The 17,947-nt window shown below is 36.4% G+C and overlaps 2 protein-coding genes across 3 annotated transcripts in view; one reads left to right on the forward strand and one right to left on the reverse strand.

Moving 5' to 3' along the window:
- The first annotated feature begins 63 nt into the window (after positions 1-63).
- slc25a47a (solute carrier family 25 member 47a) lies at positions 64-8,647 on the forward strand. The gene is made up of 6 exons (XM_039690065.2): positions 64-523; positions 1,915-1,958; positions 2,674-2,745; positions 3,259-3,435; positions 5,003-5,267; positions 7,176-8,647. The coding sequence occupies exons 1-6, from the start codon at positions 487-489 to the stop codon at positions 7,454-7,456; spliced, it is 876 nt and encodes a 291-aa protein (XP_039545999.2). The 5' UTR covers positions 64-486; the 3' UTR covers positions 7,457-8,647.
- A 2,293-nt stretch (positions 8,648-10,940) lies between these two features.
- LOC148976892 (uncharacterized) overlaps positions 10,941-17,947 on the reverse strand; it is a 93,462-nt gene continuing 86,455 nt past the window's right edge. For both annotated transcript variants that reach the window (XR_016146109.1, XM_089118981.1), the window contains 2 exons: positions 16,347-16,507; positions 10,941-12,624 (listed from right to left, as the gene is read on the reverse strand). Coding sequence is in view for 1 of the 2 variants with exons in the window: in XM_089118981.1 (XP_088975107.1) it covers positions 12,589-12,624; positions 16,347-16,507 (197 nt within the window). In the remaining variant the exon portion in view is untranslated. The remainder of the gene's footprint in view (positions 12,625-16,346; positions 16,508-17,947) is intronic.

The following is a 17,947-nucleotide window of genomic DNA, read 5'->3' on the forward strand; positions in this document are numbered from 1 at the left end:
GACTCATTGGACTCGTAATTTCTCTTCCGCGTTGCATCAGCATGTGTTTATGTCTTCTAAAGGCGAATGGTGCAATGCGTGTACGAATGAATTCACTCTGTCTGTAACTAATGAAATAAAGGTTTATTCATCAAATTCGCAACAATGCAACTAATCACCTGTAATGTAAATGAACTCTCATGATAAAAATAACAAAATGACGAGTTGTAAAGTCAAATAAAGTTGAAGAATAAAATAGAGTTAGCGTATTTAACATGCACGACCGTAAATAAAAAGCAAGTTTCTCATTATTGCTGTTAAATCGGAACATGCATGAAGAAGCTGCATGTGTCTGCTGAACCACGTGAGAATGAGGAACTGTTACAAAAGGACTCGCTAGACTGCAGATCTGCGACCTCTACGCGATCATGTCAGCGCATTACACAAGTGTCCATCAGGACAGAAGCAGCAATAATGTCATAGGCTGCAGGTACAGCAGTTTCAACGATGCATTTCGCCGACTTCCTCGCAGGATCAGTGGGAGGTAACTTAGGCTATATAAAGTTTAAAGACTGTTGTTCAATTCTCAGTTATGTATTAGAAATTATGATTTGAGATAATGTATGTTAAATGCTCTTGGGATCGGTGTTTTGTTTTTGAGACAATGAGAAAATGTAGGCTATATAGACTATAGCATAACTTGTTGTTGCATTAAAGGAATGAATAATAGCCTACATTATCAGTATATGATCCATGGGAAAGAGAGAGAAACCAATAAAAATATGTAAATGCGTGACGCAGAAGAGAATTTAATATCCCAATTGATGAATGAATGAAAGAAAATGCACCATTGCAAATGTATATTGGAGAGTTTCATTACACATAAAGTGCCTCAATTGAACCATTTCATGGATGCAATATTTACAGCAATGAATGAGTTAAAACTAGTGAAACTATTCTCATCTCAATAGTTTGGCATGGAATCTAGGCTATTATATATATATATATATATATATATATATATATATATGTGTGTGTGTGTGTGTGTGTGTGAAGAGTTCAGATGCAAAAGCCTCTAGGTGCCATTTGAAATTTTCTTCTAGAATGATCATTTTTATCAAGCTTGTATATTTAAGTTCAGTGATTTCACTTAAATGGCAATGATAATTACCTATTAATTGTTATTTAAGCGAAATTACTGAACTTAAATATACAAGTTTGATAAAAATCATCATTAAAGAAGAAAATTTCAAATGGCATTTAGAGGCTTTTGCATCTGAACTCTTCATATATATATATATATATATATATATATATATATATATAGCCTATATCAATATCGCGATTAATCGCATCCAAAATAATTCACTTCAGGTCTTAAGCCCCCACTAATGATCTGATGAGCTGATTTAGGTGTGTGTGCGTGTGTTTATCAAGAGATTGAACATGTTGAACAGGATTGGGTTAAACTTGTTCTTATTGGGATTGGGTTAAACTTGCATTATTATTACATACAGGTGGAATTTGAAAAATCAGAATATGGTGCAAAAGTTCATTTATTTCAGTAATTCAACTTAAAAGCGTTAACAAATATATTGCATAGGCCCATTACATGCAAAGTGAGATATTTCAAGACTTTATGTGTTATAATTGTGATGATTATGGCTCACAGATATGAAAACCCCAAATTAAAAATTAGAATAATGTGAAAAGGGTTTCATATCTGTTCATGAATATATATCCATAATCGTCACAATTACAACACATACAACACACTTGAAATATCTCACTTTGCATGTGGGTCTATAATCTATTAGTTTCACCTTTTAAGTTGAATTACGTAAATAAATGAACTTTTGCTCCATATTCTGATTTTTCGTGTTTCTCGTGTAAGGCGATACGAAGCGGTCCTGTTGATGATCTGTTGTTTTGCAGGAGCGTGTGGCGTTGCGGTCGGATATCCACTGGACACGGTCAAAGTAAACTCATTTCACCTGCACTATTGAACTGTTTGGCTTACAATATCCAAAAACCACTGGAACAATGTTATATATTTAGTTGAGTTGTGTACTAACTGTACATTTTCACTAATGTTTCCAACAATCCAGAGAAATCAGCCGCTTTAACGAGTAAACGGCCCTGATGTCATATCCACGTTGACCTCCTCGATTTACACTTTTGTAGAAACCATCAAAACGCTTGCGTGTTTTATTAGACAGATGAGCAAAACTAATCATCATAGCTCAAGAAAGTTATTTTTTGAATATTTTGTTGTTTATTGTTTAACCGCAAATTACGTTTGTACCCAAAAAGTAAATCAGAAAGCTGTAGGCTATTTGTGGTAACAATAATCCAATGTTGTTAAATGGCATGCAATTCATTTTACAACAGAGTCATTCGGCTTTTATTAATATGATATTCTAATATTGACCTGGTGCAAAGTGCAACAAGACTTTCAACGCACTCGCATGTATTTTTTAGCATGATTGTTTTGATCGAGGGAAACTCACCCAAGACCCAACTATTTAAATTTATCAAACAAAGTGACATGAATTAATAATTTAGCCTGTTTCAATAGAATATAATAAAATAATGTACATTTAAGCGATCAAACATATTTCACAGATTTCACAAACTTGTTACTGTTTTAGCGTGTCCTCCACACTTGAGTGTGTGTGTGTTGGACTTCTGCAGGTCCGGATCCAGACTCAGAAACAGTTCACGGGAATCTGGCAGTGCATCGTAATGACCCTCAAGAAAGAAGGGGTGAGAAATTTACATCTGTGTTCAATGTTTAATGCACCATCCTAATGTCATTCCCGTGATGCAGTGTTATTAAAGTATCTTTCAGATAATATTAGTTTTTTATTTACATTTTGAATTAATTTCAATTGAATTTTAGTAATTTTGTTTTGGTCTTTTTTATTAGTTTTTAATTGTTTTATACATTTAAAGTAACAATTTTGTGGGTTACACATTATTTTATGGTGTATGACTAGAATTTGGTTGAGGGTTGCATGTAATTATGCATAATTTACTGTTATTACAATGGTAAGTGCACGGTAAGCTCCATGAGAGCACTACCAGAGAGTTAAATAAGTAATCTAGATCCAGTTACTAACTACAATTTTTGTCATGTATCAGCAACTTTACTTATATAGCATATTAATGAGCAACAGACGCTGCTTTACAACGACTATAGTTTGCTAGTACTGATGAATGTTCAAGTTTCTGCGTATACTAACAGAGATGTGTATTTCTGTCCGGATGTTGCTCCAGGTCCAGGGCTTCTTTAAGGGAATGGCTTTGCCCGTCACCACTATATCCATGACCTCGTCCGTGGTGTTCGGCACGTACCGGAACTGTCTCCAGTGTCTCGCTCGGCTCCACGGGACCGGCGCGCACAACTCCAAATTGGACATCTTCCTGTCCGGCATGGCGGGCGGTGTGGCTCAGGTCAGATGAGCTTCTTCAGTCAAGAAGAGCACCAGGAGCTTAAAGGGATAGTTCCTCCAAAATGTAAACTCTGTCAGTAATTACGGTTAGGGTTAACCCCACCCCTAATCCTACCAATCTCCGCCCCCTGATCCCAAACCCCACCCCTAATCCTACCAATCTCCGCCCCCTGATCCCAAAACCCACCCCTAATCCTACCAATCTCCGCCCCCTGATCCCAAACCCCACCCCTAATCCTACCCATCTCCGCCCCCTGATCCCAAACCCCACCCTTAATCCTACCTACCTATCTCCACCCCCTGATCCCTAACCCCACCCCTAATCCTACCAATCTCCACCCCCTGATCCCAAACCCCACCCCTAATCCTACCCATCTCCACCCCCTGATCCCAAACCCCACCCCTAATCCTACCAATCTCCACCCCCTGATCCCAAACCCCACCCCTAATCCTATCAATCTCCACCCCCTGATCCCAAACCCCACCCTTAATCCTACCTATCTCCACCCCCTGATCCCAAACCCCACCCCTAATCCTACCAATCTCCACCCCCTGATCCCAAACCCCACCCCTAATCCTACCCATCTCCGCCCCCTGATCCCAAAACCCACCCCTAATCCTACCAATCTCCACCCCCTGATCCCAAACCCCACCCTTAATCCTACCTATCTCCACCCCCTGATCCCTAACCCCACCCCAAATCCTACCAATCTCCACCCCCTGATCCCAAACCCCACCCCTAATCCTAACCATCTCCGCCCCTGATCCCAAACCCCACCCCTAATCCTACCTATCTCCACCCCCTGATCCCAAACCCCACCCCTAATCCTACCCATCTCCGCCCCCTGATCCCAAACCCCACCCCTAACCCTACCCATCTCCACCCCTGATCCCAAACCCCACCCCTAATCCTACCCATCTCCACCCCCTGATCCCAAACCCCACCCCTAATCCTACCAATCTCCACCCCCTGATCCCAAACCCCACCCCTAATCCTACCAATCTCGGCCCCCTGATCCCAAACCCCACCCCTAATCCTACCAATCTCTGCCCCTGGATCCCTAACCCCACCCCTAATCCTACCAATCTCCACCCCCTGATCCCAAACCCCACCCCTAATCCAGGATGGGCTCTGACTGGCTGTCAATGTTTTTATCCTTCATCGGCTGAAAAAAAATCGTTCTAAAAGTGATTCCAATGTTTTTTTTCTTCTATATTCTGTGAACAATGAGTGTATTGTTGGTAAATTTTGTGTATTACATTTAACGATATACAGTCAAACCAAAAATGATTCAGACACCAGTAATAATGTTTGATATTCAACATAATTCATGTGTGAGAGTCCAACAGAAGGACAGACAAAACCAGTCACACATCCACTGAGTTCTGCTCATGTTCCTCACCACTAGAGCCAATAAACTGTGATGATGTGAGAGATGTTGAAGGTGTGCGAGTAAACTTTGGTTTGACTGTACTGTAGTTTCCTCTGTGCCGTTATACTACAGCTGCCTTGTTACGATTTTTAAAACTATATTTGTATTGTCTTTTAATATAGTGTTTTCCCTCAGATCTCTGTGATGTCACCGGGCGACCTGGTGAAAGTGCGTCTGCAGTGTCAGACCGAGAGCCGGCGCGGTGGATTGAGTCACGGTAAGCCCCGATACAGCGGGCCGGTCCACTGTTTGCTGAGCATCGCTAAACACGAGGGCGTTTCGGGGCTTTACAGAGGAGCGCTTCCTCTGGCCTTCAGAGACGGGCCTTCGTTCGCCACGTACTTCCTGACCTACAACACACTGTGTTCCCGACTCACACCAGCGGGACAGACAGAGCCGGGTGAGAGCGCACTTCAGCACACTCGAGCCGGTTAAACCTTCATCCTTCCCTCACTCTCTGGAAAGGCGCTTGCACACTGAGACTGACATTTTCGAATGCGTTTTTCCGTGTTTGTGATTCGCTGGCTCTGAATCGTCAAAACACCGTTCAAACTGCTTGAGCTACGGATGCGGAAAACACAGAAAATTTAACCCGATACGATTTTTTTATGACGGATGAATTAAAAAAAAAAAATTTTTATGAAGTTTCGGAGGCGTTGTGCAAGCGTGATCGATATAACGTGAGGTCGTATTTATTTTTAAATGTGCAAAATTTCGGACTCCGTGTGCAAGGGCCTCTACACATCCCTCCCTCGTGAGTCAAAATGACCCGAAACCCTTAAAAATTACACTTAATTTTTTTTTTGTCCAGAAAGCTTATTTTATTTTAATTCGATAAAAAAAAAAATCTATTGCAATTTTTTTGTTAGTTTTATTTTATTTACCTTTTTATCTAAATTACTAGATTTGAGTAATAAATCAATCAATAAATAATTGAAGCACATTCCTCACATTCTTTCAACTTTAAATTTAAAATAACTCACAATTTCGTGCATAACCCTTTTAATTCAACTCTAAATATCTTGCGTTGAGTGTTTCTGCCGACCTCTTGTGGAAAAACATATGGAGCAGATGAGCTGTTCTTCTGGGTCCTAGAGTCAATTGTGTTCAGTGTGCATTCAGATACACATGTAGACATTATAAGATCATTGTTTGGTAAAGTTTTAGCATTTTAGTTTGAATTTTCCATGTGAACTGAAGCATTCCTCGCATTCTGTTAATTCCTAAGGGGGTCAAACTGAGAGAGTGGCCGGCTGGTCTGGGTTAGGCTTGTCTGATCTGGTTTAGTATGGTCTGACCTGGTTTAGCCTGGTCTGATTTGGTTTGGTCGGGTCTGATCTGGTTTAGTTGGGTCTGATCTGGTTTAGTCTTGTCTGACCCTGTTTCGTCTGATCCGGTTTAGTCTGGTCTGACCTGGTTTAGTCTGACCCGGTTTAGTCTGGTCTGACCCGTTTTAGTCTGATCTGACCTGGTTTAGTCTGATCTGGTCTGACCTGGTTTAGTCTGGTCTGATCTGGTTTAGTCTGGTCTGACCCGGTTTAGTCTGATCTGGTTAAGTCTGGTCTGACCCGGTTTAGTCTGGTCTGGTTTAGTCTGGTCTGTCTGACCTGGTTTAGTCTGAGCTGATTTGGTTTAGTCTGGTCTGACCCGGTTTAGTCTGGTCTGGTTTAGTCTGGTCTGTCTGACCTGGTTTAGTCTGAGCTGATTTGGTTTAGTCTGGTCTGACCCGTTTTAGTCTGATCTGGTTTAGTCTGGTCTGACCTGGTTTAGTCTGATCTGGTCTGACTTGGTTTAGTCTGACCTGGTTTAGTCTGGTCTGATCTGGTTTAGTCTGGTCTGACCCGGTTTAGTCTGATCTGGTTTAGTCTGGTCTGACCCGGTTTAGTCTGGTCTGGTTTAGTCTGTCTGACCTGGTTTAGTCTGGTCTGACCCGGTTTAGTCTGGTCTGACCCGATTTAGTCTCATCTGGTTTAGTCTGGTCTGACCTGGTTTAGTCTGGTCTGACCCGGTTTAGTCTGATCTGGTTTAGTCTGGTCTGACCCGATTTAGTCTCATCTGGTTTAGTCTGGTCTGACCTGGTTTAGTCTGGTCTGACCCGGTTTAGTCTGATCTGGTTTAGTCTGGTCTGACCTGGTTTAGTCTGATCTGACCCGGTTTAGCCTGGTCTGGCCTGGTTTAGTCTGGTCTGACCTGGTTTAGTCTGATCTGGTTTAGTCTAGTCTGATCTGGTTTAGTCTGGTCTGACCTGGTTTAGTCTGGTCTGATCTGGTTAACTCTAGTCTGATCCGGTCTGCGTTTGTGTTGTCAGACTGGACTGTGGTGCTGCTGTCCGGTGGAGTCGCAGGAATGGCCGGCTGGTCTGTCGGGACGCCGATGGACGTGATTAAAGCTCGTCTTCAGATGGACAGGAGATATCGAGGACTCGTCCACTGCATCACAGAGACCCTGAGGAACGAGGGCCCCGGGGTTTTCTTCAGGAGTCTGGGAATAAACTGTTTGCGAGCGTTTCCCGTGAACATGGTGGTCTTCGCCGTGTACGAGGTCAGTGTCCGTGTGCTCCGGACCCCGTCTCTGGATCGGCTCTCATGATCACATTATTTTCTTACTGTATTTAATGTGCAGTAACATCATGCAGAGGACTGAATCTCACGAAGATGAGATATTATTTGCTTGAAATTTGATTTTTTATGGGTAACACTTTATTTTACAGTGTCCATGTTACATATGTTACATGCACTTATCACAGTAATAACAGTAAATTATGCATAATTACATGCCACTAATCATACTCTAACCCTATAGTACACATGTAGTTGCTTAATATTACTCAGTACTAAATATATAATTACATTGTAACAATGAGGTTACACGTCATTTTAAGGTGTCATTGTTACAGTGTAATTATATATGCCGTAGTTACGTTGCACTTATTCAAATAAGTACTGAGTAATATTAATTAATCATGAACTTACTATAGTTACGGTTAGGGTTTGGTTTAGGGTAAATTACTTCAAATTATGCACTAATTATTACTATATATGCATGTATTAACTACGCCAACTTAAAATAAAGTGTTACCAATTGTTTTGTTCAATATTTTGCACAATGTATTTAAAAAAAAAAACAAAGCTAGAATTAGTTATATTTTACCTCAAATCAGGAAAAATATTTTTTTATTAAGATATTTTGCATGATATAGTATTATGTCATTGTGACGAATAACAATAACTGTATTCCCATTAATGGAGAGTATTTAAAATGTCTCTAAAACTCATAAAGCAATAATAATGAGAAATTGAGATACAATTGTCACCAATATAATCTCTCAATGCACCCCGAAATTGTATCTTTAAATAAGATGCATGACGCATTATTATGTGCTGACTTTACAATCCAAAAAGTATTAATATTTAATCATTAAAAAGATACGAGCAAGAGTGTAAATCTGATATCGATTTTATACAAAAATTACAATAAACGCTTTAGACTCAGAATATTGTGTTTTTGCTGTATTTCCCCAATGAGAATAAATCTAACGGCACATTTATGAATGAACATATCAAGCGTACTCATTGTTTACTTGTTTTGTGGTTTATTGTAAATGGTTTGTGTTATATGCTGCTGGGATCTGTATATTGTGGATAATTGTATATCTTTGGTTTATTTTGTTTTTGTGTGTTTATACTGTTTCTGGGACGGTTTACTTGTACATATTTCTTCACTACTGGATTGTTGGATTTTCGGTGCACTTGTGTGTAAATAAACACCATCATTCTCTGAGTTATTACGGGTCGATCCATCATTTTTGTGTATTTTTTGGAGTCGAGGTGACCCAGTCCAAACGTCTATACGGCTTCACATGGTTAAAGAGGTAAAACACATTTATATAGAGACTATTTCAAGTGAAATAAGAGATAACATTCTTAAATAATAAAGTCGTATCAGTTGCATTGCCTGAAATGTTTGTGGGCTCTGACGGTTTCTGTGAAAGTAAGCACGAGTTAATAATATATAAAACTATTTGACAATTTAGAGACAATAAATGCTGTTCTTTCCATCTAACTATAGGGCTACTTAATAATATTCATCTGCTGGTTAATGGCGCCATCTAGTGGCTTCTACAGGTCTCACACACACACACACACACACACACACCTCTGTCTGTCTTGATTCCACTGTTTAAGCCGTCACATGAAAAGTTTTGATGGACTTTACTTGTGTTTGTGTCGAGCCGGCGTGATGTTTCCACTGGACTAAAGGTGAAAGTAGCTTTTGTTGAGTTTAGGGGAGGGAATAAAATCTAAATCTCTTGAGCTAAACCGTTCAAAATACCACCCAGTTAATCCCAAGCACATACAAAAGTATACAATTAGAGCATTTTGCATTCATTTAGAGCAATATTACATGCTGTTACAAAGCTGTATGCATGTAAGAGTTACTAAATACAAAAAGTTCACAAGACAAACTTTGACTTTGGTTTGAAAAAGCCTGATCAGAAAGTTTGAATACGTTTCAATGGATAGACAGATATATAGATAGACAAATGGAAAGATCTATCTATCTATCTATCTATCTATCTATCTATCTATCTATCTATCTATCTATCTATCTATCTATCTATCTATCTATCTATCTATCTATCTATCTATCTATCTATCTATCTATCTATCTATCTATCTATCTATCTATCTATCTATGCATGTTGCTAGCATGAATTCCCAGGTTTTAACATTGCTAGCATTAAAGGAGTAGTTCACTTTTTAAAAAAACTTTTGCTGATAATTTACTCGCCCCCGTGTCATCCAAGATGTCCATGTCTTTCTTTCTTCAGTCGAAAAGAAATGAAGGTTTTTGATGAAAACATTCCAGGATTTTCTCCATATAATGGACTTCAATGGGGACCAAACGGTTCAAGGTCCAAAAGACAGTTTCAGTGCAAACTGTTCAAAGGGCTTTAAACGATTCCAGACGATGAATAAGGGTCTTATCTAGGACCCTTTGAGTCATGACTCGAAAAAAGATTCGTTCATTTTGAGTTCAAACGAGTTCAAACAGGAGAGTCACAAACGCGCATCACAGAACAGAACAAGGCGAGCATTTGAGCTTATAAAACTTTTGTATTTATTTTTTAAATGACGATCATTTCACTTGATAAGACCCTTATTCATCGTCTGGTGTCGTTTAAAGCCCTTTGAAGCTGCACTGAAACTCTCATTTGGACCTTGAACCATTTGGTCCCCATTGAAGTCCATTATATGGAGAAAATCCTGGAATGTTTTCATCAAAAACCTTAATTTCTTTTCGACTGAAGAAAGAAAGACATGGACATCTTGGATGACACGGGGGCGAGTAAATTATCAGCAAAAGTCTTTTTTTTAAAGTGAACTACTCCTTTAATTAGCATTGCTGTTAGCATGTTTTAACGTTGATTTCTCAAGCCAACAGATTTATCAAATTTAAACAAAAGAAATGATTGTAAAGTGCAACCCGAGCACAAAGTAAGCGAGAAAAGTTATGGCACGAAAACGAGCAAATGGAAAGAAGATCCAATCAACGATCAGCAGCTCGAAACACGACGTGTTCCCTTCGACGAATGTCGCTCTCCTCGGGAGTTCCTCAACATGTCTGAGGACCAACACTAACACCTCAATGTTGCCTTTGTTCTCCGCTTCTTCTCATAATTAAACCGGCGTGTCTTTCCTCCTTACGCAACACACACACACACACCGCAATTATGAAACATCGACGGGTCCAGGTCTGGGAAACAAAGACGCCTGATTTATTCCTGAGATGTTTTCATGATTAAATCCGCAGAAATGTTCCCGGTCAGTCTCGGACATTCCTCTGCAGTTCTGCATTAACTCTAATAATAGATTTAACGGCTCTTTAAATAAAGGCTGTTTAAGAGCGGATTAAAATGATTGGGAATGGTGTAATTAACATGCAGCGGTGAGGTTTGAACTTGGCAGAGCTTCCACACACACACACACACTGAACCCCTTCTCTTGTTTGAGGATCGACTCGTTCGGTCTGGACTCTGGAGAATAAAGATAAAAAGCTCAAGCACAATTAGTTCGGATTCAAATGTATATTTATTTATTCATTCATTCATTGTATTTTTCAATTCAGGTTTAATCGCTTCGCTTACTTTATTTTGTAAGACTTTTTCCCCGTTATTTTGATTCAGTTACTGTTTGGGAACAGGAAGATATAGCCTCACTTTTTATTCATCGAGGACGCGTTAAATTGATCAAAAATTGATGTTACAAAAGATTAAACGGTAAAAAATGATGGTGATTTTAACAGTAAAAGACTGTAAAAATGCTACAGTGAAAAACTGTTAATTGGTTAACAGAAAGTTTCCGTACTATATACGGTAAATAACTGTGATATATATAATGGTACATTTAATGTAGTTTTACAGTAAAATACTGTTAAATTTACAGTTTTTGGAAGTGAAAAAAAAGAAGTCATTGTATAATTTACAGTGAAAAACTGTAAATTGACTTTCCCACAATTCCCTGTGTGAGGTCACATTTAATGTATTTTAACTGTTTATTCATAATTTTCTTAGTTTTTTTCTTATCAGTTATGTTCATTAGGGTTTTATGTTACATTTAACGTTGTTAAATTAATTCTTATTTCATTTTTTAAATTTCAACATGTTACCATGATGGTGTTTAATGTTTGTGTGAATGAGACTGTGCCGCTTCCATATAGTAATATGAACTCTCTTGTGGAAGAGCTTTGATTGATCATTTGACTCTCATTATTGCTGTGATTGATGGCTGTCGGTGTATTGCAATTGAACAAAACAGATATTAATACTTCAAAATGTCAGTAAATTAACATTATATCAAATAATGAAATACGGTTTATTGCTGTAAAATTAAATACGGTCAAAGTCTGTAAAACCTAAAATGTTGCTACTGTACTTTTAACAGGAAAACCCGTAAATTTAACGGATTTTTTTTTACAGTGTATGTTTCAGATAAATGCTGTTCTTTTGAACTTTCTATTCATCAAATAATCTCGAGAAATTAAATGCATCTCAGTTTCCACAGAAAAATGACTGTTTTAACACTAATAATAATCATAAATGTGTGTTGATCATCAGATCCTCATATTAGAGTGATTTCTGAAGGATCATGTGACACTGAAGACTGGGGTAATGATATAATGAATACAGTTTTTGAAAGAGTCTCTTCTTCTCAAAGCTTCTTTTATATGTTCAAAAAATACAGTTAAAATTACAAAATATTATTATAATGTAAATCATCAGTTTTCTATGTGAATATACATTTATTCCTGTGATTAAAGCTGAATTTATCATCATTACTCCAGTCTTCAGTGTCACATGATCCTCCACAAATCACTCTAATATGAGGATCTGATGATCAACACACAGTTATGATTATTATCAGTCATTTTTCTGTGGAAACTGAGATACGTTTAATTTCTCAGAATTATTTGATGAATAGAAAGTTCAAAAGAACAGAATTTATCTGAAACATAATCTTTTGTAACATAATAAATGTCTTTACTGACACCTTTGGTCAATTTACTGTACACACCTATACACACACACACAATTTCCTCTGTATCAGTTTAGGCCTTGGTCTCTCTCTCTCCTCAGGCTTTCTCAGCAGGGAGGCGCTGACGTTCACTCGTCCACAGATGAAGTGTAATTCCTCCCTCGTTTCCCTCCTCCGTCTGCGAGTTCACCCGAGGACGAGGATGAAGAGAACAGAGCCGATCTGGAGAGAACAACACACACATATATCACCCATATATATATATATATATATATATATCTTCAGCTCGCTTCCCTACTCTTCCTCCCAAAGCCGTCCGTGTTCTCTCCTTCCACACATTAATATAGATTGGCTTTTCCCTTCATCTGAGCTCAATCAATCTTAATGTCCTGAACGTCACAATGATAAATAAATGATATTTCCTTATATAAACTGGCGGTTGTTGCATAATGACACGTCTCGCGTCTCTCGAACAGTGAAGCTTCAAGCTGGCTCTGAGGATAATCATTCAGCCGTTCCCATGGTGACGGACGGTTGCTGTCGATTACAGCGTTCAAGCGCGCACACACACACACACACACACATCAGAACATGAGATCACCTGAAACATGTTTAGAGACAACATGCGCTGAATTCAGTCATAAAAACAACCAATATTTGAGTTTTTATATTGATATTGTGTTAGACTGTCAACTGTCGTGCCATCAAACGTGCTTCGGGTTTGGTTGATGATACTTAAAACTATTCATTTTTAAACAATTACTAATAACATTAACTTCATTAGTGCAAGTTTATTTTATTTGATTATCTTAGAGACATTTTTATTCATTTTAATGTCACAAGTTTATATTTTATTTGATAATTTTGGGGACATTTTTGTTCATTTTCATGCATTTTTGCCACAAGTCGCTGTTAATTTCAGACCCTAGTGTGTTGCAATACATTTTTGCTGTTTATAACTTCAATTTTGGACATTTTTGTTCATTTTAATGCTATTTTTGCCACAAGTTTGTTTTATTTGATAATTTGGAGACATTTTTGTTCATTTTAATGCCATTTTTGCCACAAGTTTATATTTTATTTGATAATTTGGAGATATTTTGTTCATTTTAATGCCATTTTGCCACAAGTTTATGTTTTACCTGATAATTTGGAGACATTTTTGTTCAATTTAATGCCATTTTCGCCACAAGTTTATATTTTACTTGATAATTTGGAGACATTTTTGTTCATTTTAATGCCATTTTTGCCACAAGTTTATATTTTATTTGATAATTTGGAGATATTTTGTTCATTTTAATGCCATTTTGCCACAAGTTTATGTTTTACCTGATAATTTGGAGACATTTTTGTTCAATTTAATGCCATTTTCGCCACAAGTTTATATTTTACTTGATAATTTGGAGACATTTTTGTTCATTTTAATGCCATTTTTGCCACAAGTTTGTTTTATTTGATTATTTTGGGGACATTTTTGTTCATTTTAATGCCATTTTTGTCACAAATGTATATTTTATTTGATAATTTTGGGGACATTTTTGTTATTTCTTTTGCCACAAGTCGCCGTTAATTTCAGCCCCTAGTGTGTTTCAATACATTTTTCCTGTTTATAACTAGAATTTGGGACATTTTTGTTTATTTTCATGCCATTTTTGCCACAAGTTTGTTTTATTTGATCATTTTGGGGTCATTTTGTTCATTTTAATGCCATTTTTGCCACAAGTTTGTTTTATTTGATTATTTTGGAGACATTTTTGTTCATTTTAATGCCATTTTCGCCACAAGTTTATATTTTATTTGATAATTTGGAAACATTTTTGTTCATTTTAATGCCATTTTTGCCACAACTTTGTTTTATTTGATTATTTTGGAGACATTTTTGTTCATTTTAATGCCGTTTTTGCCACAAGTTTATATTTTATTTGATAATTTGGAGACATTTTTGTTCATTTTAATGCCATTTTTGCCACAAGTTTGTTTTATTTGATTATTTTGGGGACATTTTTGTTCATTTTAATGCCATTTTTGTCACAAATGTATATTTTATTTGATAATTTTGGAGACATTTTTGTTAATTTTAATTAATTTTTTTTTGCCACAAGTCGCCATTAATTTCAGACCCTAGTGTGTTTCAATAAATTTTTCCTGTTTATAACTAGAATTTGGGACATTTTTGTTTATTTTCATGCCATTTTTGCCACAAGTTTATGTTTTATTTGATCATTTTGGGGTCATTTTTGTTCATTTTAATGCCATTTTTACCACAACTTTGTTTTATTTGATTATTTTGGAGACATTTTTGTTCATTTTAATGCCGTTTTCGCCACAAGTTTATATTTTATTTGATAATTTGGAGACATTTTTGTTAATTTTAATGCCATTTTTGCCTCAAGTTTGTTTTATTTGATTATTTTGGAGAAATTTTTGTTCCTTTTAATGCCATTTTTGTCACAAATGTATATTTTATTTGATAATTTTGGAGACTTTTTTGTTAATTATTAATTAATTTTTTGCCACAAGTCACCGTTAATTTCAGCCCCTAGTGTGTTTCAATAAATTTTTGCTGTTTATAACTTGAATTTGGGACATTTTTGTTTATTTTCATGCCATTTTTGCTACAAATTTATGTTTTATTTGATCATTTTGGGGTCACTTTTGTTCAATGTAATGCCATTTTTGCCACAAGTTGGGTTAATTTCACACCCTAGTGTGTTTCAATAAATTTTTGCCCTTTTAACTTGAGCTTTGGACATTTTATTCATTTTGATGCTATTTTTTGCCACAGATGCCTGTTATTTTCAGACCCTATGTGTCAATCAATTTTTGCTCTTTATAACTTGAATTTGGGGACATTTTTGTTCATTTGAATGCCATTTGTGCCACAAGCCCCTGTTAAATGAAAGTTGCAAGGGTTGCATTACAAAAAAAAAAAAAAAATCATAGTTATTGCAAACTTTTGACCGGTATGTAAATCTAGTCTTTCGTTTGACAACGAACACTCAAAACTACATTATTACTTTATTTAAATTAAATGTATGGAAAACATAATGTTAAGTAGTAAATGATTCATATGTCATAAATCTTTAACATCATATTATAAATCATTGAGTCAATAACGCCGGGTCGTTGACCCAGAACGCCTGTGAAAAGAGAAAGCCTCTTTACTGGGGTCAAAGGTCAGCGCTGTGTTCCAGCACGGTTGTTAATCATGGAAATGCACAATCCGAACTGAAACGCTTGTAATTGAAGAATGCTGTGGAATATAGATGGAAGATTGGTCTCGTTTTAAACAACAATTTTTGTAGAAGTGAAATAAATTAAGAAAGCAAAAGTCATACAAGTTTAAATTTATAAAAATATGAAAATGTAATTATTCATATTTTATATCAAATATATTTTTGCAAAACCTGGTAGACCGCAAGAAAATCAAAGCCAAGTTTCACATGTTTGGTTGATATCTCAAAAAATGAGTGTGACTCCCAATCACTCGAGTTTTGAGTGATCTGAACCATTATTTCCACAATTTTCATACAATTTATGAAGTAGGTATCCTATTCAGAAGTAGTAAGGGAAATTTGGCATATTTTGATATGAATTCAACCTCAATAATCGCATAAAAATAACACACGTGCGTCATAGCTCGCTGCCACATCACAAATGGTGAATCTATCCTTTTTTCTTCATTTTTTTCAAAAATTTTTACTTAAAAGAAAAAAGTAAATAAATTACGGATGGCATGAAAACAAACTGAGGCTTCTACCATTCCTTCATGATTTTCATGTTCATCGCTATTTCAAAATAAAGGTCCGAACACGCCTTAGGAGTATGAAAATATTCTGTAAATTATTTAGAAAATCAATCCCCAAAAGTGAAAACTACAGATTGAAAGCTTTCAAATAATGTAGATTTGGTCAATATTAGTTTAGGTTTCGTATAGGATTTACCTGTTTTAAACACGTGATGTCACTGAAGGGGTTAAGTTCACACGAGGACACGGTGATCGCCATACGTGACTGACGCCACAGGTCACAGGTCATGAACGTATGCAGAACTCGCTCTGAGTTATCCTTTAACAGCCGAAGGAATGAGTGTTCGCTCAGTGTTTCTGTTCACCAAAGAAAAGAAATGTTAAAAATACAACATGACACACAATAGGACAATATTAAAGCTGATATTATCTAAATACGCCGTTAAATATTACGATTTTATCTCTTTTCTTTAGTTCATCAATCTGCGTGTTAACCGTCTAAAACACTTTTTATGTTTATATACACAGCATATATATACACAGTGTGATAGTGTTAATATAGACAATGTTTTCTATAGTATAAATGTTTCACATAATAAAGGTAAAAAATAATTTCAGTGGTGTAAAACGTGTTAAAGTCATTTTTAGAATGATTTGAAAACACTTTTAATCAGCTTTACGTGAAACATTTATACTACAGTTTGAGTGCATTAACCGGTAAAACCAAACGAGCTTTTCCATTAACTCGCCCAGAACAGAAATGGATCAGTTTAATCCACCCGTCCGTCTTTAACCCATGATCCTGCGAATCTGCACTGACAGCACATTTGCTCAGTTTAGTTCATGACCTCTGACCCGCAGAGAAAACATGTTTCGGGTCATATCTGGAGAAATGTGTCCCATCAGCAGAAGAAAGCCTCTTCAAACACAGCGTTACCTCTTAGCTGAGGTCAAACGTGTCCTGAAGCGCATGACCTGACAATCTGTGACCCATGTGTTCTTTACATGAGCGCGCTGGTTAATGTATAGGGTTTAACCCTTCCAGTCTGTACAGAAGGACAGAAACTACGTTTATTGGCTCATATCTTGTCACCAGAATCAACCTTTCAATGAAATAACTGTCCAAAATCGTTATTATAGGTCAAATTAACTCATTTTCGGTACTTGAAAAAACAAAAAAATAAACAATGTATTTTATTTCAGTAAATTACAGAAGCAAAATTTCTAAGTTTAACTGGATGCATGAAAATTAACAGAAATAAAATTAATATAACCTAGACAAAACGTACACTGAAAAAAATAACATGCTTTATCTAATCAATAAAATTGTGGCAACATATTACAAGCAATATTATTAATTCAATTGTACAAATTAGAATTAATTAGATTAACTATTACTCAATTCTAATTTGTTCAATTTAATAAATAACATTGCTTGTAATCTGTTGCCACAATTTTATTGATTAGATAAAGCATAATCATTTTTACAGTGACAAACTAAATGACTAAACTAACTAATATGAATTTTTTATTTCATATTGAAAATATCATATCAAGTGCATATTAAAACAAAACAATCTGTAAGATACTAAAATAACACCGGTGTCAAATTTATGTTTCACAATTATAGTATAAAAACAAAGTTCTGTTACATATGTCCTTATTTTACTTTCTATTTTATTCCTTTTGTACAGCACTTGTGGTTTTGAAAGTGCTATAAATAAAGTTGAGTTGAGTTATTAACCGAATTCAGGAATTAATTATTAGATTAGCCGCATGAGCTCTATTAAAACCAAA

This window comes from Pimephales promelas, chromosome 13 (genome assembly GCF_988280905.1).
Source record: "Pimephales promelas chromosome 13, fPimPro1.hap1.1, whole genome shotgun sequence".
NCBI classification, from domain to species: Eukaryota; Metazoa; Chordata; class Actinopteri; order Cypriniformes; family Leuciscidae; genus Pimephales; species Pimephales promelas.